The 25,610-nt window shown below is 28.3% G+C and overlaps 1 protein-coding gene across 1 annotated transcript; it reads left to right on the forward strand.

Annotated features, from left to right (window-relative positions):
* The first annotated feature begins 19,311 nt into the window (after positions 1 to 19,311).
* LOC137805871 (pectinesterase inhibitor 3-like) lies at positions 19,312 to 20,239 on the forward strand. The gene has a single exon (XM_068605766.1). The coding sequence runs from the start codon at positions 19,421 to 19,423 to the stop codon at positions 20,027 to 20,029; it is 609 nt and encodes a 202-aa protein (XP_068461867.1). The 5' UTR covers positions 19,312 to 19,420; the 3' UTR covers positions 20,030 to 20,239.
* The last annotated feature ends 5,371 nt before the right edge of the window (positions 20,240 to 25,610 follow it).

Raw genomic sequence — 25,610 nt, forward strand, 5'->3', positions numbered from 1 at the left:
AGAATAAGTTATTACACTAAACAAAATAAAAAAAAAATAGTAGGAATTTATTAATGGAGGTTATTATAATCCTTAGTAAGGCACATAGTTAGGAGAGGGTTTTCATACTTCTAGTAAGACACACAATTAGAAGAGGTTTTCCAAATCCTAGTAAGACTTTAGTATAAGTCTCAACTGTTTTTAATGAGTCCGCATAAATATTTTAATTTTGTTATTTTCTTATTCCTATTGGTTTCTCCTCTTTTTAACCTAATATCTTAGGTGTTCATCTCCTTTCAAATATTTTTCGTCTTCATTTTCAATAGTAGACCTTCTTTTTTTCTATCTTTGTTACGCCTTCTATTTTCACCATCATTCATCGAAGCCTTCAAAATCCCTCACCTCGATGATTCCTTTCTGAATACAACTTCGAGTCTCTCCTCATAGAATTGCTGGTATGTTTCACATAATTGACTTTTTTCAAATTGTTAATTTAATCAGATATATCTAGCGTGTTTGTTTGACTTGTGTCTATAACAGGATTCCCTTTGTAACTTGTGTTTGTGTGTCTAACTTACCTCGTGCCACTGGAATACATGGATGTCGTTACCGACTTTGACACTATCGCTGTTGGGAACACGAGTTGCGAAGTTCTTGATAAGGAATTGAAAGTTTAAGTTTGTCTTGAATAATCACTAGGTTATATATATATATAAAAGATGAAACCTGAATTTTCACTTCTCTTTTTTCACTTGTCCTCTTTCTAAATTAATCTACCAAAGTAGAATAGTTTATCTGTTCTTTTTTTTTTATTTACTAAATTGCCAAATTGGAATAATGAATTTTCATTTTTTCTACCCCATTAGTATTGCTATTTCATCAATTTTCTAACTCTTCAAATTTATACTCAACATTCACTGCTTCTAATTCCTCCTAAATTGTATATGAATTCTTTTATTGCTGCATTTTAAGACTGTGGTGAATTTTTAACCTATCCTAAAATGTTAATGGGGTAATTGCTACTTCAATTTTAATCTTGGGTGTCCAAAAAAAATGGTTCCAATTAAATAGCATGCTTTACAACAAGTTACATGCATGGTCACTATGAAATCCGCAAAATAATAACGATTAAAACTAATCAATTATGGCAATTAAAGTTTGAACCATTTTTTTGCACATCTGTCATCAATTAAATTAAAGGGGATAAGCTCGTGCTCACGCAGCGTGTTGGTCTATTAATTTTCTGTTAAAATTAGTGAGTTTCAATTTTTTTTAAATATTAATAAATTAACAATCAGTCCTCATATTTTAATAATAAGTTAATTTCATTGCTTCCTCCGGTATTTGGTCTGAATTTTTTATAACCTTAATTATTACGCAAAACATCTTTTTTAGTATTAATAAATTGTTTTATGCGCAAATTACTTTGAAAATAAGAATTGTTTATGTTCTTATCAGTTTGGTTATTTTTAGTTTCAGTTAATCACTCCTAGTCTGGAAATCATTGGAGCACTAATTAGAGGTAGTTTTACAATCATTATTATCTATATATGACTTGTTCTTCTTGTATTAGAGTATTGGGCATTCATCTTTTGTATTACAAACCTTTATGCTTTTAGATACATGATCTACCTAGTCATTAATAATGTACTAAATGTTATCATAGTAACTCGTCAGTAAATGTTAATTATGCTTTTACAAAATCTCTAAGGTTAAGAGAATAAATGTTATCATAATAACTCACCAGTAAATGTTATTTTTTGGGTTATTTGAAAATAGTTGGGGTTTTGTTTCTCTTCTCATATTTCTTATTTTATTTTCAGGTTATCGGAATCAAGAGACGTCCAAACAGATCCACGAGATTAAGGATTTCGTTCTTATGATGCAGAGGAAGGATGCAAGGTGGTAAAATGGAAGTTGCGTCATTATGTTTCTAAACTTTATTGTAGCAATTTTAAATTTTTAAAAAAAAAATAGTAGCCATGCATGTTGATTCAGAAGCATAAGTAAAACTCACATCACATTTTTATTGGTCCATGTATTCCAACTATTTAATACTCGTTATTAGTTGTTGTATAGGTCAGTGAAATATAATAGATATACATGTACAAATTTATCTATTTTTTAACTTAACTTTAACTTTTCTATTGTAAGAATAGAGGCTTGTAAAATATTAAGACTTAGACAATAATGATTAGTTTTCTTAGAGTGATTTTCTTAACTAAGGTTTTGATTGACTTGTCTATGAAGAAATGAGCTGAAATTGTGGGTGGTACTTCTTTGCTGGATATTTAAAGGAATGAACCTTAATGAGGTATGGTTTCCTAAAAAAGTGAATAAAAGTAATATCATTATGCACTTATGTGATACTTGTGATGAAGGTGGTAAAGTTAACAGATTATGAAATTTATGGTTATGTTCCTAATTCTGAGGCAGACCAATATTGATTCAAAATGAATAATAATTTAGTATAATCTAGTATCATTGAATTCTATAAGCGTTGTGCATGAAAATGGTATAAATAATTCACCATCTGACCCATATTGATTCAAATTTTTAGCAACATCAAAGATACCTATCTTCATATGTCATATTAAAATTGGTTTTGATATTTGAACAGGGCTTATTGTTAGTATTTGTGAGCATAATTAGCACTGCAAAGAACCATATAGTTGGACTGCAAATATCAAAACATGGTTCAACTTAAATTGGTAAGGTAAAAACCTAGAGGCAAAAAGGAGAGCAATTTTCAGTGATAATTTTTAGGTATAATTATCTTATTTGTCCCTACTTTTTGAGGCAATAGTCAATTAAGTATACTGATTTTTTTAAAAATCAATTTCGTCCCTATGTTTGTTTAAATGTATGCAAAATGGTCATATCTGTTAAGTCGCAACAAACGGCGTCAACTTCTACTTATGTGGTAGAGAGAAAAGGTTATGGGTTTAGGGTGAGGTGTCAAGTGACGTGGATGGTTGGATTAGTTTAGTAAAAATTGAATTGAGGTTATGGCTTCTTGAATTCGGGTTACAAAATTTTAATTGTAAGCAAGGTTGAGGGTGTCTGAGGTATGCTATTCTGAGATGCGATTTTGCGGTTCGATCCTTGCCATCCTGAGCTCGTGAAGTGCGATTGTGTGGGGCAGCGTTTGTGGAACCCAAAGGCATTGTTGAGTGTGGAGCAGTTTCGTGGGTGGTCATTTATAAGGTTAGGACTTTTTGACTTACTTTCAGAGTGGTTTTGTTTGTGATTACTTTGAGAGAACATTTATAAAGTAGTTTATATTTGTCGTCATATGTATATTTATATTTTACAGGGATACCTTCTATAAAGTCCATATCATGGCAGAATGTTATTTTCAACTTCTTGTCCACCATAGTGGGACAACAAGCTGAAAATTTCAATCTGGATAGTGAGGTATTGGTTGGTTTATATGAGACATTTCAAAGAATGGTTTTAGATGCAAGAACAAGAGTTGCAATTAATCAACAACTTGGGAAGTTTAAGGAAGCTAAAAGGCTTTTTGGAATGGACATGGCAATAAATACTAGAAATATGAAACAACCCGATAATTAAATTACTCATTACAATTCTTATATGATTTATAAAGTTTTAATTACATTATAGTTGAATACATTTTTGTTTTGACAGCTCTTTGATGGGAGAGTTATGAGGGAGAAGGTAAAGAGTTACAAAAGGTAGCCATGAAAATTTTGAGCCTCACATGTAGTGCAACAGGATGTGAAAGGAATTGGAGCACATTTGACCAAGTGCATACTAAGAGAATAAATAGATTAGAACAACAAAGATTAAATGCTCTGGTGTATGTGAAGTACAATCTTCAACTTGAGATGAGATAAAAGAGTAGAGAAGAGAAGGGGGGAACTTTGATCCCATATGTTTGTCAGATATTGAATCGGATGATGAATGGATCACTGAAAAAGAAAATCCTTGTTTGCTTATTGATTCCTCTTGGATGGATATACATGAGTGTTTTGATGTTGAAAAGGGAGCTCCAAGCAAGAAAAGGAAGAGAGGTAATTATTTTTATTTAGAACTTAGAACTTGAAATGAAAGTTCAACAAACTATAACTAATTCAAATTTATTTGTTTTTCTTTTGTTAATATAGGTCCTAGAAATTTAAATACCAAGATCAATAAAAATGGAAAATCCATAGTAGAAGATGAGGAAGAAATTGAAGACATTCAAGAAGAAGTGTTAATAGAAGATGAAGATGACTTTAGTGATGTAGATGTTGGAGAGGAAGATGATGAAATATGAATGATTATGATAGAATATTTTTTTGTTTGAGGTTGTTTAGTATGTACAAGTAGAAGCAACAACCAACAGTAATTATGTAGTAGTAGCAACAATAACACTTATTTTTTGAATGGCTATAATGTAAAATTTGTTTAGTAGCATATAGTCATGTTGGTTATAGGAATTTTATGCAACAACCACACTGTTTTTTGAGGTTGTGTTGCTAAAATTGTGTGGTATATATATGTAGATACAACACTCAAAATGAAATATGAGGTTGTTTGTTATTAATTGCATCTTTGCATTTCTACATATCTTATATATTTAATTATATGTTACATTTTTAATGTTTATGAATCTTACGATTCATGATATGAAATAATACACGATTCAGAAAATCAGCTCTCAGATACACTACTTGTATCTCTATTCAACTACCATGGTTGAAACTAGTAAGGCATTAGATGGTCTAAAAAAAATTTCCGTAGGTCAAGTTTGGTGTATCTCTGCTTTTTGTAAACAGATTAGAAGGATTAACTTGTTGTTATCTATGGAGCGCAGGTCTCACAGTTTTTTGTAGGATTAGTTCTCAATTGTTTTATTATTCTTTAGGCTTGTAAGTATGGATTGTAGGTTATGATAGCAATCTTATTTTTTTTTGTTTAAGAGTTTGAACCATCCTTAAATGATATATGTTAATTTAATTCATTTTTACCAATAAAAACAAACAAACTAACTAAAAACACAACTTTAAACTCTTATTGAAAGAAAAATTCATCTAAAATTATATTCAACTTTAATTCGCCATCATCAACAACTTATTGAATTATTTTTTAAAGTGACGTGCGTAAAAATAACTAGTTTTTAAAAGAATTTATATATATATATATATATATATAATTTTTAGTAAAATAGTAAGCTTAGTAGGTTCTACCTAACCTATTATGTAATTCTCTAGAGAATTAATATTATTTTAGTTAGTGAGATTGTGAAGTAATGGTTATGGTAGCAGTCTCTCACACCGTCCATGAAACAAAATTATTAAGGAAAATGAGGTGAGGGAATGTTGGACGAGATATAGGTCCAAATACACACATAACAATAACCATTAACGACAAAATCCACCTATTATGTACTTTTATATCTCTGTCTTTTCTATGGTTTCGTTTTGTCACGTGAAAAGAGGAGAAACATGAAACTATGTTGAGTGTAATTTAAGACAACATATATTTTGTTTTAAAGCAGTTATAACACTAGGCACCACAAATGGAATGAGTGTCTCACAAGATTGAATCAGGGATATTTCACATCCTTCTTCCTCTTTTGTTTTATAGTTATGTGTCAAGCAACAAAACCCTAATTAACACCCCCATATCCTTTTATTTGGACCAATTTTTAGTGAATATATGAAAAGTTAAATTAAATTAACTTTTTTATAAGTTGTAACTAATTTATATATAAAGTAATGTTAGAATATTTTATAACTTTTAACTTACAAAAAAACGATAGTTTTTTTATACTTTAAAAACAATTCTTTTTATAGAAACTCGTCTGTCCAACCACACATGTTATCTCTAAACCACAGCCACTCATTTATCTCACAGTCCAACGAAATTATCATGTGGTCCACAGGGCATATTTTTATATTTTTAAGAGAATTCATTTTTAAATAGAAACAAAAATAAAATGAAAGTTAAGCACAACAGGTCTTTTACTATTAGCGAATTTGCTTTATTTTATCTTAACTGTATAATATTTTTTTAGATAATTTTTTTTCGAAAGTACCTTTACGAAAGCACAATGAAATTAAACTAATTTAACTTTTTTATAAAAAGTTCAAAATAATTATTACATGACTTAATGTATAAAAAATAAATTGCATAAGAAGTTTTTATATATTCTTATTTTTAATATGTTTATATATTCTTGTTTTATTTCCAATAAATTTTGTGATATAGGTGTAGTAGGTAAAATGAAAAGGTTCGGGCAGTTTCTTCCTGTACCCTACATTTTTCTTCCTGCACCCCACAAAGTTGCGCAAAGACAAAACTGTTCCTATATGAACTGTATAATTTTTTTTTTTGTATTCTGGATTATGAAATCCGGAAAATTTTTGGATTGGCGCTTCCGGTAAATTTTCGGATTAGCGCATCCAGTAATTTTCTGGATTGATGTTTCCGGTAGTACATGAATGATAGTGTTAATCCAAAATAAAAAAATGCAAAACATCCATAATTGAAAAAACCATTCCAGATCAGCCAATCCGTAATTCAAAATATGCATTCCGGATTCAGAAATCCATAATTAAAAAAAAATCATTGCGGATCCATCAATTCGTAATAGAAATTAGGCTTATGGATTCATCAATCCGGAAATCAATAATTTATGCAAATTTTGCTTTCAGAACACCCCCTCATCCAGAATGCAACATGATTCACTTCCGGATTGATGAATCCGTAGCACACTCCCAGATCCCGAAATTGTGGAGGTCAGTTTCGAAATTTACAAAATTGTGGGGGTGCAGGAAGAAAAATGTAGGAGTGCAGGAAGAAACTGTCAAAGGTTCGTTTTTTTGGTCTTGATACAATGGAACAAGAGTCCAAAACCAATTCATGGGTTTTGTTAAAATGAATGGTAGGCCCAACTCACTCTTGTGGTGAAGCCCAAAACTGGATTATAGGTAATATTTTATTGATAGTGAGAAAATGGGAGATAGGAGATAAATTGTTAAAAGATTTGTTATTTCTTGCTGTGTTGTGCCCACAATATTCTAACAGTGAAGCTCACAAGAAGATCTCTTATACTTTCATTGCTAAAATTTAAATAATTTTTATATAAGTAGAAATTAATATTTGTTTTTTATGATAAGAAAACTATTTTTTATAGATATAATCATGAAGAGTAAAAAAGTATTAACCAGGTCATTTTTACTTTTCCTAATTAACATACCAAATAACTAATCACACTTACCAACTAAGCTTTTCTAGTACTTCTAACAAGGAAACACTTCAAAATTTACATTTTATTAATCATATCAAATCTTTCATTAAATCACAGTAGAAATCATATTACCATCAAATATATACTAATAAGCTTGTTATACATTTTTTTTTTCGTTTTTTCAAAACTCTTACAAAATCCGTAACATTAAAACAAAAATATAAATACCTAAAACAAACAAATTCAATATTTTAAATAATATATTCCATATATTTTTTATCCAATCCTTAAAAAAATATTTATAAATTCAAATAATTCAGTAAAATCACAAATACCATTATACATTAAAAAAACTTAACAAAAAAGTTTGTAAGTCCAAAAACACTTGTGTTATGTCCTAACAAATTTAATTTAAACAAAAAAAAAGTTAATTAAAAAATTACATTAATCAAAATTGTGACTCTCTCACACGATATTTTTATCAAACTAAAGTTTTTGTTGGAATCACAATTCACTTGAAGGTCAACTCTAAACTTGAAGGCATGTTTTATACAAAATAGTAGTAAAACTAAAACATTAGGTTGGAAAAATAGCTTTACATTCAAATAATCACTCTTTCTTCTATGAACATTATTGTTGCGTTTATTTTTGGTGATGTACTGTAGATAAATATGGATTTGAAGGTGTGTTTTGTGTTTAGATTCATGTCTATGTAAGGAAAGAAAAACGCGGAATGTTTCAAATGGGTACCTCGTTGAAATATGAAGAAATGAGGAGAAAGTCAACGTGACAAAAGTAATTTTACTCCCTTATCTTTATTTTTTGCAAAGAAAAATCGACTATGATTAAAAATTAATCAATTTTATGACTTTTTTAAGTTGATAATTGATTATACTTTACATATTTTTTGGACATAATCGATTACGATACTTTTTATTTAAGTGATAGTTGATTATAGCTTATCAGTTATCGATTACGTTGATGTTTTAATTGGATAGTGGATTGCATGTAATCGATTATTGTTTCATTTGTTTCGTATGCTACCTTTGATGAATCGTGTACATCATTCTTTTGATCGACAATAATAAATTAATAAATACGAGCCTCTTTATAGATGGTTCAACCCTTATACAATGAATCGTGTACATCATATAAGCCTCGAATGGTGGAATTTTATTTTTTTATATATATTTAACTTTGCAGACTACAAGAAAAATTAGTTTTAGTGATATAAACATTCATCACTAAAACTTATAAATATGTCACTATTAATATTTTGTGACAATAATCACAACTTATAAATATGTCACTATTAATATCTTGTGACAATAATTACATTGTCACTAGTGCTCTTGTCACTATCATACTTGTGACAATAATTTTAAATGTCACTAAAACTAAACTCTATTGTGAGAGTAATACTTATCATGAGAGTAATATTTATCACTAATAATTCAATGTAATAGTGACAACCAAAAAATATCACAATAAATTAATTGTCATATCTTTTTGTAATAGTGACAATAACAAGTTATCACAAATGTATAAGAGAATAAAAATAAATTAGTTGTCAATAATTTATAATTAATAATTAATATCATTTTAATGTCAATATACTAATTATTTATTAATTTATTTTAATTTATTTTAATTATTAATTATTAATAATTGATTTTAATTATTAATTATTATTAATTGATTTTAATTATTAATTGATTTTAATTATTAATTATTATTAATTGATTTTAATTTATTACTATTTTATTAATTGATTTTAATTATTAATACAACTTAATGGAACATTTCAATTGTTAAATGAGGAGGAGATTAAACAAAGTAAAGATTTTGGAAATAAGTATTGAAAGTAAGCAATAAAATCATTTTGGCCCAATTTTAACATTTTAAATGTGTCAATTGAATCATTATCAGTATTAAGAGAAGCCCGAATAACAGTGATAAAAAAATTTCCTGGTGATGATGTTCTTGCGGACTTGAGAAAAAAAACATAACAAATAAGAAACGAAATTGCATAGAGAGCATAGGAACACAAATAACTGAATCCATTACATTTCACTTGTAGAAAGAAAGAATTTCAACTTACATAGTAATAATAAAGAATAAAACAAAGATGTAAAAATTGCTAAAAAATCAAATAATAGGAGGCAATATTGATTTGTATGTATTGATACAACTTTCACCAATTAAATTTTGGACTTGTAAATATTATCTGCAACAAAGAATGAAAGAATAATAACAAACTCCCAAACATCGCAACCTTCCTTCTTCCAACAAGATCCTCCTCCACTTCCGAAAACCCTCGTGCAAGAAATCCCTCAATGCTCCTCCACTTTCGTCGTAAAAAGCGTCTGCGGTTGCAAAACGCAGTTCACTCTACCTAGAGATGTGACAGTGCCGTGAAAGATTGAGGAATCTAGGATGAAAAGAAAGGAAAATGTGATAGTGCCTTGAGTGTCTTCTATCAAAGGGAAGCAAAAAAAAAGGTCTTAAGAAACCAATTAAGTCTGGACTTACCAATAAATCATGAAAACAAAAAAAAAAACTGAGAATAGGATCCTCTTCCTACAACTTCAGAGAGCACGAAGATAACTGCTTCAATTTTAGATATCCACAAATATAAGTCTTTGAGTAATATTGAGAAGAAATTTAATTCTAGGGTTACATATGTGTTGGATCCATCTAAAAAGCCCAAAATAACATCAGTTATTTTTCAATTTTATTTAAAAAAACATGCCTTTTTTATAATTTAATTTAAAAGAAATTTAATTATCTCATTATAAATCATGTTAAATGTTATTCAAACTTTTATAATTTTAAAATAAATATTTATTTTTCTTATACTTTTAATAACATTTATATATTTATATATTTTTAAATAAATTTATAATTTTTATTTTAATAAATAAGGTTACTTTTTTTATATTTTTTTTATAAAGTAATACTTAATTATCTTATTTTATTTAAAAATAGGTGTTATTATATATTAACTTAAATATAGTTATATTCACATTTTAGTATTTATTTATTTAAATATATTATTTTATCCATAATAAAGTAATAATTATAATTAAATAATTATATATTACGATGTTAAAGACAATGTTTAGTATATATTTTTGTAAAACAACATTAATAATTTGATAAACCTAATTCCTAAAGAGAATAATTGTATTTTTCTTATAATAAGTCTAAATACTAACTTCTTATTTAGAGATATATTATTTTCTTAGAATCCAAACAATTCAGATATGTACAATATACATTATAACTGATATAGTTATAAGTTATAACTGATTGAAGTATCATTTCTAAACTTATCTTTGAATATTTTAACATATAACAAAAAAACCTACAAATAGAGATTGATTCCTTATTTTCTATATTTATGTATTTATATATAATAATAAAAATTATACTTAATCAATGATATTTTATAATTATATATAATCATATTATCTTGTTAATAATAAATTAATAAATATAATCATATTATATAGTATGACTTTAATAACAAAATTTATAACATGTTTTTCTAAACAAATTAACAATATAAAATATATTAAAGATAAGGATAAATTTTATTTTTAAAAAGAGATAAAATTTAATAAATAGTATAAGTCTATATTATTTATAAAGTATGAAGAAAAAGAAGAACATAATCAAATAAAAAGAGTGTTAAATTGAAAAGAAATTGATGAATTATGTATTTTTAATTATTTATTCTATAATTTCATGAATTCTATTTATATGTTTTCATTTTCACTTTAATACATTAGTTGTATAAGTACTCAAATTGTTAGTGTATCGGTCAATACCGGACGAGTCAGTCACTCGGGGTCTCGGTGACCAACCAAACGTGTCAAAACACATTTAAAACACTGTGAATGGCAACAATGATAGTTATGGAAGCTCGTCACAAGTTATCACTATGCTCCACCAAATGCGAGTGAGACGTCGATAAATCAGGTAACATTGATTTAGTAAAAGATATTGTTTCACTAAAGATTTTATCCAAATATACCAGTATACCAACATATCTCCCTATAAATTAGTGAATCATACTAGAAATCAATTAATTTGATAGATTTGACCTATTACAGTAGAGACCCATGAATAAACACTAAAAATAAACTAACTACAGAGGTGTAAGGTAACTTAGTTTTCACTATACACTATTTACACAAAGTCTTGAAAGGTATGAGATTAGATAAAAGTTAGATGCAAATTGTTGATTTAGATCATTTTCTAAAACAAATTTTGTTATTAATTATGTTTATTCTTATGAATCATATCTATCTATTTATTTTCATATATCTATCTACATAACTATTATTTACTTATATAAATAATATATAGAAAGAGAGAAAGAGAAATAAAAAGAAAGAAAGAATAGTTAGGTGGTTAAAATTTTATATGCTAAATTTAAATTTGAAGTAAACATATTATTAACTAATATTATAATAAAATGTATTAAGATATGAATAAATAGATAAATGTATTAAAATAAGTATTGGAATTGTAAAGTGACACAATAAAGGGAAAGTTGTTTCTTGAATAAAAGATGATGTTCAAATTTTAAAATAGAAAAAAAAATTAACAAGTACTAGTGATATAATAATAATAATGAAAATTAATATTATATCATCCTTATTACTTTATAAGCATTAAAAAAAATATTAATTATATTCTTATCTAAAGAAAAATAAATTTATCATATGATATTTTATATTAATGAATAATTATTTGTGACATGCATATTTTGTTATTTTTAATAAAACAATTATGACAAATTAAAGATAGTTGCAACTAATATATATATATATATAAATAGTGACAAATTAAAATATACTCACAACTAATATACAAATAGTGACAAATTTTATATATATCACTATTAATTACATAATAAAAAATAAAAATAATGTTTATTTATAAAAAGAAACATCATAAATTCAAATATAAAATAATATAAATTTAATAATTTATATTATTTTATGGCATGCATATTTTGTCATTTTTAATAAAACAATTGTGACAAATTAAAGATAGTTGCAACTAATATACAAATAGTGACAAATTAAAATATACTCAAAACTAATATACAAATAGTGACAAATTAAAATATACTCACAACTAATATACAAATAGTGACAATTTTATATATCACTATTAATTACATTATCACAAAATAAAAATAATGTTTACTTCTAAAAAGGAAGATCATAAATTCAAATATAAAATAATATAAATTTTATAATTTTTATATATGTTTAGATTTTGTATTATACACGTAAGAATAAATTTATAACATATTATTATTGACACAAATTTCATAGTAATTCTAAAGTGATATGTGGAAATGTTAAATTTACCTTTTATTAATTTTTTAATATATTTATTGTGATTTTTTTTTAGTTTTGTCACTATTATAAACAATATTAGTGACAAGAAAAAAAATTGTCACAAATAATATATTATTAATTACATGGAAAATAATAGTCACAAATAATATATTAATAGTGACAAATATTATATTTATTATTAACTTTTTTCATTAAAACTATTTTTTTTAGGAGGATTCACCACAGTGCAATCCCACTAATAAATTTATAAATATTAAACTAAATGTTTTAATAATGTTCCAACTCCCAAACTATATACTCTGATTTTATGGAAGATTTTCTCTACCCATAATAAAAAAATTGCTTTCTTTTACAAATTCTTTCTAATTCAAAATAAAAAAATAAAAAATCCAGATATCTTATAATTAGATCATTTATATTTTTTTACTGAGATATTTGATTAATAATATTTTTTAAATATTTTTTACAATTTTTAATATTAAAATTTCTATTATAACATAAAAAATTATTTTTATAACCTCTTCCATATTCGTTTCCATGTTCGGACAAGGTTAACTAACTTTATTTTTTCTTAAAATAATTATTTAATAATAGTAAGAAATAATACACAAATTTTTAATTAACTAAAATCTACACAAAAATATATAATATTTATTATTCAAATATTTTAAAAAATAAAAATTTTTACAATTATCATATTATTCACATACTTCAATATAAACAACCTTATTTTCTTTATATTATCCTTTTAAATTAATTTAAATTTATTTTTTTAAATCTTCACCGCATCTCCTTCTCATTTCAAACACTATGTGAGAAACACAATCTATGTGAAAGTTAGTGTGATTTTTTAACATGTAACAAATCTCCCAATATTTAAGAAATATAAGGAAAAAAGATTAATCTTAATAAAAAAAGGAAATGTACTAAATCTCTGTTGACTTTCTGCCACTTGGTATCTGGACTGTCTTCTAGCTGGCTCACTGCATTTATCTCGTGAGACTCAAAAATCGTTGACTTCCATTTGTTTAGGCAAAAAATGTCAATGAAAGCAAGCAAATGATAACTTTCTTTTTTATTAAATAAAATACTAACGAATAATGGTATATGTTTCTAATATTTTTTATCTATCCTCTTAAATTCATATTAAAATAATTTTTTTTAATAAGTTTAATACCTTTAAAATATAAAATCCATATTTTCATTTATTTTTGTAACTGAAAAAGCAAGATATATATTATAAGAACAAAATTATTTTCATCGGATTTCATAAAAAAAAAATTGGGCATTGATTTAAAGTCATGTTGAAATAACAGCACCCACGTGACACTCTTTCTAAGTTTTTGTTTTTTAAATGCTTCATACGAGGAAGCAATACTTTATTCCACAATCTTTATAATTAAATGTTAGTTGCACGTATATGCCTCCTGTTAAAAAAACCATGCAAGTTGAAATATGTCTCCACGTTTCGTTTTCTTAAATAAGTCCCAACTTGGATTTCATATCTCTATTATTCAACTGATAACTAGTGTGTTATGTTTTATCTTTATCTTTATTTTGATACTTATTAAACATTATTATCTCACTGATTTCAAACTTAAGATGAATATTTACGTATATAAGAGGAAATTTATCACTTACGTAAAATAAAAGCTTGACATTGATCGCTTGCATATAATTGATAAGCTTTTTTTTAAAGAGAGTTAATTTGTTTGGTAAAGTGGCAATCAAGTTCTTCTCCAGAATCTCTATAAAATAAAGCAATTAAATAGGAAAATGTTCTATCCAACATATATATGTTAAAAAATTGAATCCCGAATCGATTTAATGTGATATTTAACTCTTATGTGGCGATACTTTTGTTAGAAAAATATAACTAATCAACACATTAAGGGATAAAATTATATTTTATCAGAAAGATAAATTATACACGACAATTAAGCAATAAATCTGTTTTTTTGTATTATCTGTCCTTGTTAGGTGTATATGGAGAAAACACTTATTGACAATGATTTTGTTCACACTACTTATTTGATTATCATTTTTATCGGTATAATTAGTTCTCGAATGTAAGTATTGAGTGTCTGTGTTAATGATGTCATATAATATACTAATAAATGATTTTATTAATATGGATTGTTGATATATCAATACATCAAATGTTAATTCAATAAATCACACTATACGTGTGAATCTTTTTGTTTATGTTAACAATTTACATTTGGCTAAAGAAGAGTGATACTAACAGAAGCAATGATAATGCTTGGTTGTAAAGTTTTTTTTTGTTATAACATAATGACAATTTTTTATGATGTAATTGAATTTTAAATATAGAGCATATTAATTACTTTATAAATTTAGCTTATGGTTGTTGTTTCGAGTTCACAAATAAAGGAGGTTTAATATGTTGATAGTATTAGCACGATCAAGTTATTGAAAACATATTTATTAATGTAGTATGTATTGTATACCGTCCTTCATTTATTTTATAAAGTTTTTCTAATTGAATTTTTTTTTATCATAATAATATAACAACAAATTTGAATAATAACAAAAATTCATCAAATTATGAATTCATAAGAAATAAAAATCATATGACTAAAATATATTCACCAATTAAAATATTTTTTGTAACAAGTAAATAAAAATACATGATATATTAACATAATTATAGGGGAAAAAATAAGAGTAAGATACTCACTCCCTTATCAGGATAATACCGAGTCAAAACTCATTAATTCTTTACTCGATTACCTTAAGTAGAGTTTATACTCAATCGGATCAATCATTTAACCGATATAACCTGGACTGTATATATATATTTAATGGTCCGAAAGCGTGTGACTTGATAAATTCAGCAAAAACTCTCGTTAGGATATGATCTAAGTGACTTTGATATCATTTTAAAAAGTGGACTTAGTTTATAAGGTAAGGTTTACCCACTTATATACTATGAAATATTTTTATTTATAGCTGATGTGGTATATCCAATACACTCCCTCACATCGAGACTAACCAACTCGTGTGTATGACTATATAATGGATTGTTCGATAACGATTCGGATGACCTTATAAATCAAACAAACTTTCAATAGAATAAACTTTTTATAGGATAAACCTTATAAGACTCCAATATCATATTAAGAAGTGAAATTTAAGTTAATTCAAACTTACAAAATCGTCACATTTATTCTCAATAAATTTTACCATTTAAAAAAATGTATTAAACTTACCTTAATTAATTAATAATAACAAACATTATTTTCATTAATAATGTATAAAATTCTTTATAATTAATTTAGTATAACATAAATTTATTTACCAAATCGCTTTTAAAATAATTAATTTGTGACATCTTCAAATAGTATATTGATTGTAAAAATAACAAAGAAATCACATTTGTATGATATTTTGTATAATATAAGAGGCTGATATAAATTGATTTGAGTAATGTGATCAAAAATAAATATAAAGTAAATTTTTTTAATATTATATTTCAATATGAATTGGCACAAGTGAAAAAAGATTAGGGTAATTCTTTCTCAAAAAAAATCTCTTGACGATAAAACAATGTTATATATACTTTATTTACATATTATAAATTAACTTAACACAAAGAGTAAAGTCTTCACTTAATAGTTATTTCAATCAAATATTTTTAATATTCAGTATCATTCTGATAATTTTCCGTCAAAATTATTAGGTTCTTTGCAAATTATTTTTCATCTACAATGTTTAATGTTATAATGATTTATTAATATATTTTTAGTTAAAATAATTATACAAGAATTTAAAATACTTATTATAATTGTACAATACAATTTTTACATTTAAATACAATTTTTTTCATTAAAAAATAAAGTATAATTAATTTAAAATGTTGAAATTTATTTTGTATATAAAAGTAAACACATTTTACATAATGCCTAAAAAAATAATGGTTGAATATCTGTGTTTTTGTGATACTTTGATACTAAAAAATAATATAAAACCATTTAAAATAATAATATTTTAATCATGTTTGTTTTATTTTTTAATCTAAAATTTTAGTATATATTATTTATACCTATATATAAAAGGAATTATTCATTATAACCGTTTTTTGGTGTAAACAAATTTTTTTTCTGATTCTACTCTTATTTAATATCTTTCATTTTATTAGTACAATGAAATATTTTGTCATTTTATGTAACAACACCTTTTCTTTTAAAAAAAAAAAACATAAACAGAGACGCCCCCCACCCCCCCCCCCCCCACGCACAGTTTCTTTCTTCTTCTTTTTCTATTTTAGAATCTGATCATACCGCACTGTAGTTGAGGAGTTCAGGAACATTTCTAGAGTCTGATTCCGTCCAAGTGAAATAAAATCTGTCATTTGAAGTGAAACCAATCAGAATTTTAGATTCACAAGTGAAACAACTTTGTGGAAGAAGTATTCCCATGGCGAAAGTATTGTGGGATCTCATCTATGGAGACTCCACTTGGAAAATTGAAGAGGAGATACGAGCATCATACCCTAGTATCTTTATTGGTAAGTTCATTTTCGAGGACGAAAATTTTTGTAGTTGGAGATAATGTAACAACACCTTTTCTTTTTAAAAAAAAAGCAGAAACAGAGACCCCCCCCCCCCCCACGCACAGTTTCTTTCTTATTTTTTTTCTTCCTTATCTCCATTTCTCTCTCTCTCCAATTCTCTTCTCTCCCTCTCTCTTAATTTCTCTCCCAATCTTCATCTATTTTAGAATCTGATCATACCACGCTGTAGCTGAGGAGTTCAGGAACATTTCTACCCGATCAGATTTTCAAACAGAGTAAGTTCATTTTTACTCTAAATATCCTTTGTTCTCTGTTTTTCCTTAGGATTTAGTCATCAATCTTGGTGAGATCAGTTGAGAAGTTTAATCCTCTCAACTTATTCTATTATATACTGAAATTTTGTTCTGTTTGGATAATTTACATTAGGCCCGTAAATCTTGAAGCTTATCCAAACGGTGGGGGATAAAATTCTAAAAGTTGCTTGGAAAGCAAGCAATTGAGGTAAGGGAAGCTAAATTTATTTTTTAATAGCACCCTAGGATAGAAGATCTGAATGCGGAATGGACGTGGTCCCAATATTCAATTTTCTCTTACAGGAATGTTGTGTGTTTATATATTGGGTTGTTTGTTTGTATATTATTTAAATTTGTAAAAATATTATATTTTGATGATTTAGTATTAAAGTGTTATTTTTTTCATGTCAAATAGACTTTTGAATATTGTGGATCAATTTTTGAATGATATTGTATGACGGAATGGTATGGAATTGAATTCATACATTTGGGATAATGTATGGACTGATGTTTGTTGTGTATTAAGTATTGATGCCTATGTGGTAACAGAGATCTCCGAGCATCACTGATGATCTAAGTCACATAGACTAAGATATCAGGTGGTGAGAAGCTAATGGGGGAGTTCATGCACACCGTGACATATGAGATGCACGGCTTGAGTTGTATTGAACTTACCCTGATCCTTTCTGTTGGATTCGCTGGTAATCTTTGGATCAGGTGTTAGTCTCTGGTAGGACTTACTTAATACGGGTCTTCCAGAAGACGTTGTTTGTTGAATATCTTGGATGTGTAGATCCATGTGAGATCTATGTGAATGTTTTAATGTTGGGATTTGAAGAAGATTGTATAATTTGAGAAATTGATCATGTAACTTGGTTTTCTCTTTTGATTTAATTGCGTATATTATAAAATTCTATTTTCACTAGCTTACCCTTGCTTTTCTTGCTGTGTTTGAACTGCGATGACTGTACTACGTACACGAGCAGATGATCTTACAGGTGTCTGAGGATCAGAAGAGTTTTAAGGCGTTGATTTTGAAACTTATATTGTAAATATTTGTATTTATATATGTCTTAATCATGTATTAGGAATATTTTGAAAAAACTGTAAGCTTGTATAGAAATATGTAGAACCGGTATTGTAATAGTTATATGTAAATTATGGGGTGTTACATTTTATATGAATTACTTAAAAAATAATTTTTTTTTTAATTTTTTAAATTAATATTAATGTACAATTTTTATATGTAAAGTGACTCTCCCACTCTTCCCTTCCTAATTCCTTATTGTAACAATAGGAAGAAAGTGAGAGCATATTCATTCTCACGTTTTCACACCAAATATCACATATCAAATAAAATAACCTCTATTTTCAATCTCTCTCTTCACTTTATTTCAAGCAACTATATTCTTTGAAAAACTCATTATTCTTTTGTATCTACCATCAAGTCAATCCTAACCTTAACTTGAACATTATCACATCCTTTGATCTCAAAACTACTAATTGAAGAGAAAAAACTTGAAGAATAAGAGAGACTCAAATCGGAGAAGAAAAACAAAATTGTTTAATCAATTCATCATTTTTCTTTATTTATTATTTTTTGATTCTCAATTTTAACTTATCCAAAATTATTTATGTATGTTAATTTTCTATCATCATGAAAGTTGAGTAAAAGAGAAAAATGTGAAGTGTATTAGGTTTTTTTTTGCTAGCTATAGTAAATCGTTAGGTAGGAATGAATTTTTTCAAATGTAAAAGGATTATTTTTTTTAAGAAAAATAATTGTTTCCCACCTTAAATACTAAATATTTTAAATTAAAAAATAAAATAAATATAATTAAAATATTTATTTATTTATTTGTTAAATGGATATATTTATTTTATCGAGTTTGAAAGTATAAGCAAGCAACTCCTTCAAACATAGTGTCCGTGACTCGAGTTTGCCCTATAAATACCACCTTGGATATCAACTTTCACAGTAACACTCTCCTTCTCATCCTTCACCTTTTTTTTTTCATAAATAACAAACATGCAAACGCAGCCAATTTCCACTATCGCCTTCACGGTCTTCCTCCTCCTGTTCTCTCCACCACGCGCCGCCGCGGTAAGGCCACCACCAAATCCACTTCGTTCATCGTGCGCGCAGGCCAGGTACCCCGTTCTCTGCTTCCAAACCCTCTCCAACTTTTCCAACCCCACCGCCAAACCCCTCGACCTGGCCCAGGCCGCCGTCAGGGCGAGCCTGGTCCGTACGCGCGCTCTCTCCGCCTACCTCGGGACGCTAAAGGCCGCGTCGCAGGGTTTCGGACCGAGGCAGCGAATTGCGGTGAGTGACTGCGTGCAGCAGATATCCGACTCGGTGAGTGAGTTGAGCAAGACGCTGAACGAGTTGCAGCATCTCCGCGACGGAACCTTCCAGTGGCAGATGAGCAACGTCCAGACCTGGACCAGCACCGCCCTCACCAACGGCGATACCTGCATCTCCGGCTTTAACGCTGCCGCCACCACCGGGAATGTCAAGTTGGAGCTCAAGCAAAGAGTCACCGACGTCGCCATGCTCACCAGCAACGCGCTTTACCTCATCAATCGTCTCGCTGATAGCGTCACAGGGAAGTCTCGCTCCAATTCCGGAAACTGATCCTGTCCGTTCATCTCGGTTCTCAAGTGTGAATATCTTAAGAGTGTGTTTGGAAAGATGATAGAAGGTAGAATCACGTTTTAGCGTTTTTTCTTCCAAACCCACACACACTATAGTATAAATAGTGAGGATCTCTTTGCAGTATAAGTTTTCTGTATTGGTTTTTTTTTTCTACGCCATGTGTGTAAGTGTAAACCAACGTTTGAATCATACTACTACTACTAATATAAGATTACTAGACTCCGTTTCTTTATTAATAAAAAATGTGTAATAATTTTAATTTTCTTTAAATTAATTACACTACTTCGGTTTAGTGTTTTCTAACCTGCTCAAGCTTGCAACTTTCATTCGCAACATCTCTTTCTAAAATATAACCATTTAATAATTCCTTTTATTAATCTAATAATAATAAATAAAAAATTAAACTTTTTATATTACTATTGTAATAAAAAGATTAATAAATGGTTGTATTTTGAGAAGCGCGTCATACTAAAGAGTGTTGATTAATTTTCAATCAATCAGTATACGAGTTAAAAGATAGTAGGAAATGACTAAAAAAGTACAGGAGAAAGTAAATTAAAGCAAGCTCTAACTTCTTAACCATTTTGTTCAAAGAATTCAATTTAAAAGTAATTTATATATGGAATTATCCTTCAATTCATCAATACACCATAGAAATCATGTTGAAATAATATTTAATATATTTTTACAAGCCAAACTTATCAAAATGAGTTCACATCATCACAATTTTAGAATACTAAATATGAAGCTCATCAACATGTAACATACATATTCACATAACTTGCAACTTGTGCGAATTTCTATATTTTGTTTATAATGTCTTTAATACAATTTGTTTATATCCAGCTCGCACATAATGTGAATTAAGTGAATTTCACTCAAAAGCATTGTTTAATGTAAAACGTCTTTATACAAATGAATGTAAAAAAAAACAGTGTTTTGTTGGATAGGGACGAACACAGTTTGAAAAATAATTAAAGCTAGTTTAAAATGCTTGTTATAATAATGGATCTTTTGTTGTGCAAGTTTATGTGAAGATTATCTTTGACTTCGGTAGATGAGGATGAGGATGAGAATGAAAATAGTTAATGTAAAATTTATTAATTTAAATATTTTTTAATTATTAAAATCAACAATTTAAACTGTGATAAGATAGTATTTATAATTTGTTTGCAATTTAGTATCCACACATATACATTTCCTTCTTTTTTTAGACGTATTTAAGCAACTTTGCTGAGTACATACAGCGACTCATATGCAGACTCATGCCTTATCATTTTTTATTTTATTTTATTTTTTCTTGTAGGTAAATCTATGAAAGTTTAGTCACGTGACTTGTGTCTCTTAATAAATGTCTGCACATGACACACTATGGACTATACTCGTAAGTGCTGAGTCATGCATGAGAGAATATTTAATAGAAATTCATGTGTAGTCTTATTGACCAATATGGGTTCAACTATCATTTTTTTATTACACAGTACATTTTATATAGATAAAGACACACCTAGAAAGAGGAAATAACACAAAAAGAGAGAGATGTGTCAGTATGATATTTGCACCGTGCAAGTGTTCAAAAATCACACTGTGTCAACACGATATTATTCATCAGTTTTCCTTTTTTTTTTTTGCCAACTGGTGATTCCAAAGACGTGAATAAGTTGATCTCCTTAGTATAAATTTCTTATGCCAAGGACCTTATGACAATTTACGTGTGGCTGTTTCATCTTATTTCATTTTTTAAAACTCGACTATATCAGAATGGAAAAATAAATATTAGATTCATTAAGGTATGTGATTTTGACCAATCTGCACTACTAAATTAGTAGGAAGTTGGCCAATTCATTTATCCAGGTTTGATTAGTTGTTGGCATGCCTAGAGATTAGGTTAAATGATGAAGTTTACGTTTTGCTGCAACTAATAAAAAAGAACAAAGGTATTTATTGAAAAAATTTCATTAGATATTTAGGAAAATATTTTTTGTTTTAGCTTTAAAAAAATATTATTGATTTAGTGTTTTTGTTGAAAATTTGAGCTTGATTAGATAAGGTGTAGACAAAATAAAATCTTATTTCTAATATGGTAGACTTTTTGAGATCATCTTCAACTCGTTCAAGAAAAGTCAACTTCATATTTTCTTTTAATCAACAAAGAATAAATGGGTGAAGATAAATGAGATACTTTAGGGGTGTCATAACCTTTTTACATGTTCCACCATCAAAGTCTATTAGCTAGCTAAAACTAAAAGACTATAATTATATCACAACAAGAGATATGCTTAAGCTACACCCACTTTTTCTGCATTAGCTACCAACAAAACAAAAGGTTTGAAGTTTGCTACAAGCACACCAACACTAAAAATCTGCATAGCAAAAACTGGAATAGCATGATAAGCCTCTTGCACCTGTCAAATAGCTCTAGTTCTATCAACACCTACACTGCTTCTTTTAAGTGTTGTTACCAAATCTGCACTTTATTAATTCAAGCCTTACAAGTAGTGGTTCCAATCCTTATATCACTGAATTTCCGCTCCTACTACTCCAGGTTTGAAATAAAAAGCACAACATTGGCCATAGGCTTCTAAGGTAGAACCACGAGAGTAAACAACCCAACAATCTAACTAGCCCCCACACATATAGGGCAGTTATTTGGCCTAGCAGACACCAACATTGTATATAAAGCCTGCATAAACCAGTACCACAAAGACCTCACAAACTTGCTGTAAAATAGCTAGCTACAACATTGTCCCATGAAGCATAAACATTTCAGAGCTGTTGAATTCCCACAACCAGCATTGGGTATGCATCAAGGCACCAAACCTCGTTCCAACCTGAGGCATTTGTCCCTTCTACATAACCCTTGATGCTATAGTCCATGGCTCACTCAAAGTTATCCATTTCTTCACTCTACCTCATAGTTCCTTGCATCCTCCATCATCACTTCAGGTTCTCAGCCTTTCAATCCTTCACAACCTGCACATATGAATATCCTTTCCTAGTCTTTAACTAAGACTGTGTCACATTGTTACGACTAAAATAACACATCATAGATAACAACACACATAACAAATACATCATTGACTTTTGTTCATCTCTGCACAACCTAAAATAATACTTTCATCCTATATATTCTTAATCTAAAACTTTAAACCACTCCTTACACTAGAGACAACATACATATTTTTCTTGTATACGTTCTTAGTTGTCCCTACCCCCGTAGAATAACACCCACCCCAACAACATCCTACTCTATTGCTCACTCTCGACCCCCATCCTTTTTAAGAACAACTTTTTATGCACAGGTTTGGGTTCATAATCCAATTTGGGAGGGAATACATAAAGGACTTTTGTACTTTAGCCATAACCAAGATTTGATTTGTGCCAAGATTTCCTCGACATCAACTTTTCCCTGCTTAAATACTATTTTGTTTCTTTGTTCCCATATGCTCCAAACTATGACCGCCCATACTCCTTTTCACACAAGATTTTGTTTAGCATTGATGTGATCTAAAATGAATCAGTTCATTGTGTTGCATAAAATGAACTCTTGTCCATTTGTAACAACCGTTCCATACCTTATGTGTTGCCTTACATTTCAAGAATAGATGTTGGGATGATTCTACCCCGTTCTGACATAGGGCACACAATAACGTGTTTGTTAATACACCCCTTCTTGATAAATTCTCTCTTATCTATTCAGTAAGACTCCCCAAGCTGTAGTTAGCACATTCGGATAGGCTTTAGCCATCCACAGTTGATTAAAGACTGAATTCACATAATTACTACTTCGATTACTTTTTATGATATAATCGTATGCAACCTTGACCGAGAAATCATCACCCTCCCACACCAACTTATCCTTCTCATTTCTATTTAACTTAACACACAACATAAATGTCATCAATTTTTCTTGTAAAGTTGTTTCCCATTCAAATCCATTACGCCTCCACCTTAAATTCCAATGCCACTCCGAACCACCCCACTCGCCAACTTCTCGCACTTTTAACCCTTGATCTAGCGACATCGAGTATAACCTAGGATAAACTGACCTAAGATCGTTATTACTACACCATGTGTCTTCCCAAAATCTTGCTTTGTCTCCCATTCCTATTTTCCACCCGATTGCTTTCTGAAACCATCCTGTCATATCTTCATCACCGCACACACCTTTAGTAAGTCTTTCCACCACCTAGATTTATGTTTTGTAGGAGTGTGTGTTTGCTCACTATCAAAACCATACTTAGAGTTTAGGACTTCTTCCACTTCCCCCTATCTTCCCCAAAAGACGCCACTTCCATTTAGCCAGAATAGCATAATTAAAATTGCGTACGTCATTTATCCCTAATCCCCCCTCCTCCCTTGGTTTGTATATTTGTTGCCAATTTACCCATGCTATTGCTATACTTTCCTTCCTCCGTCCCTAGAGGAATTTCCTTTGGATACTAATAATCCTTTTGTATACGACTTCGGGAGCTTTATAGAATGATAAATAAAAAAGAGGTATAGTTGTGAATACCGATTTAATAAGGTAAATTTTTCATGCCATAGATAAAAACCTCCCTTTCCATGCACTTAACCGAGTTCTCAACTTATTCGGGATTGGTTCCAAAAATTGTTCCTTTCTTGGGTTGCCTCCAACTTCCATACCCAAATACTTGAATGATATTACCATTTTTGCACAATTTAGAGCCTTAGCATAACATTCAAAGGTGTTTCTTTCAATATTCATGGCTGCTAGTTTAGATTTGTAAAAATTAATTTTTAGCCCAGAAGCAACCTCGTAACATCGAAAAATAACTTTTCTTGTAAGTACGCATTGGTTTGTATTGGCACACAAAAAGAGTGTCGTGTCAACTTCAATCCTATACTCAAGTTTATTATATGAATTTAAAATAATAATAATAATAATAATGAATAAAAGAAATTGTGACTTTTGTTACACTGATGTATATCTATAAGTTTTTTAACTTATGTTATAACACTACAAGAAAATCATGAAATAGAAACTAATTTTAGAGACAAAAAATAATTAGTTGCCATAGTGACTAAATTAGAAACCATTTTAGGGACTAAATAAATTTTTAGTTTCTAAATTAGTTTCTATTATTGTTAAATGGTTTCTAAATTGGTATCTAATTAGCAACTAAGGTTTGTGTTACCAAATTTAGAATCTAAACAATTGGTAGTTAAAACCTTGGTGGCTAATTAGATACCAATTTAAAAACTATTTCACAATAATAGAAACTAATTTAGAAACTATTTTTTTTTAATTTCTAAAATAGTCTATAATTTAGTTACTATTGCAACTAATTATTTTGGTCTCTAAATATTGGTTTCTATTTGATGATTTTCTTGTAGTGTAGCGACACTGAATAATAAAAAAGAAAATATTTGATTATTAGTTTTCAAATTCTAAATATAATTTTTAACTGGTAAGATCATTAAATATTCAACTACTGAATTCAAGTTCAATATCTCTAGCAATATCAACATACACAAAATTTGAATAGTTAGCCAATGTCAATTCGTTTACAAGATAAAAAAACAAACAAAATAGGTA

This window comes from Phaseolus vulgaris, chromosome 3 (assembly GCF_000499845.2).
Source record: "Phaseolus vulgaris cultivar G19833 chromosome 3, P. vulgaris v2.0, whole genome shotgun sequence".
Lineage (NCBI taxonomy): Eukaryota > Viridiplantae > Streptophyta > Magnoliopsida > Fabales > Fabaceae > Phaseolus > Phaseolus vulgaris.

Excerpts from the sequence above, each read along its gene's own strand:
- LOC137805871 (XM_068605766.1), top strand. The coding sequence starts at position 19,421 with ATGCAAACGCAGCCAATTTCCACTATCGCCTTCACGGTCTTCCTCCTC.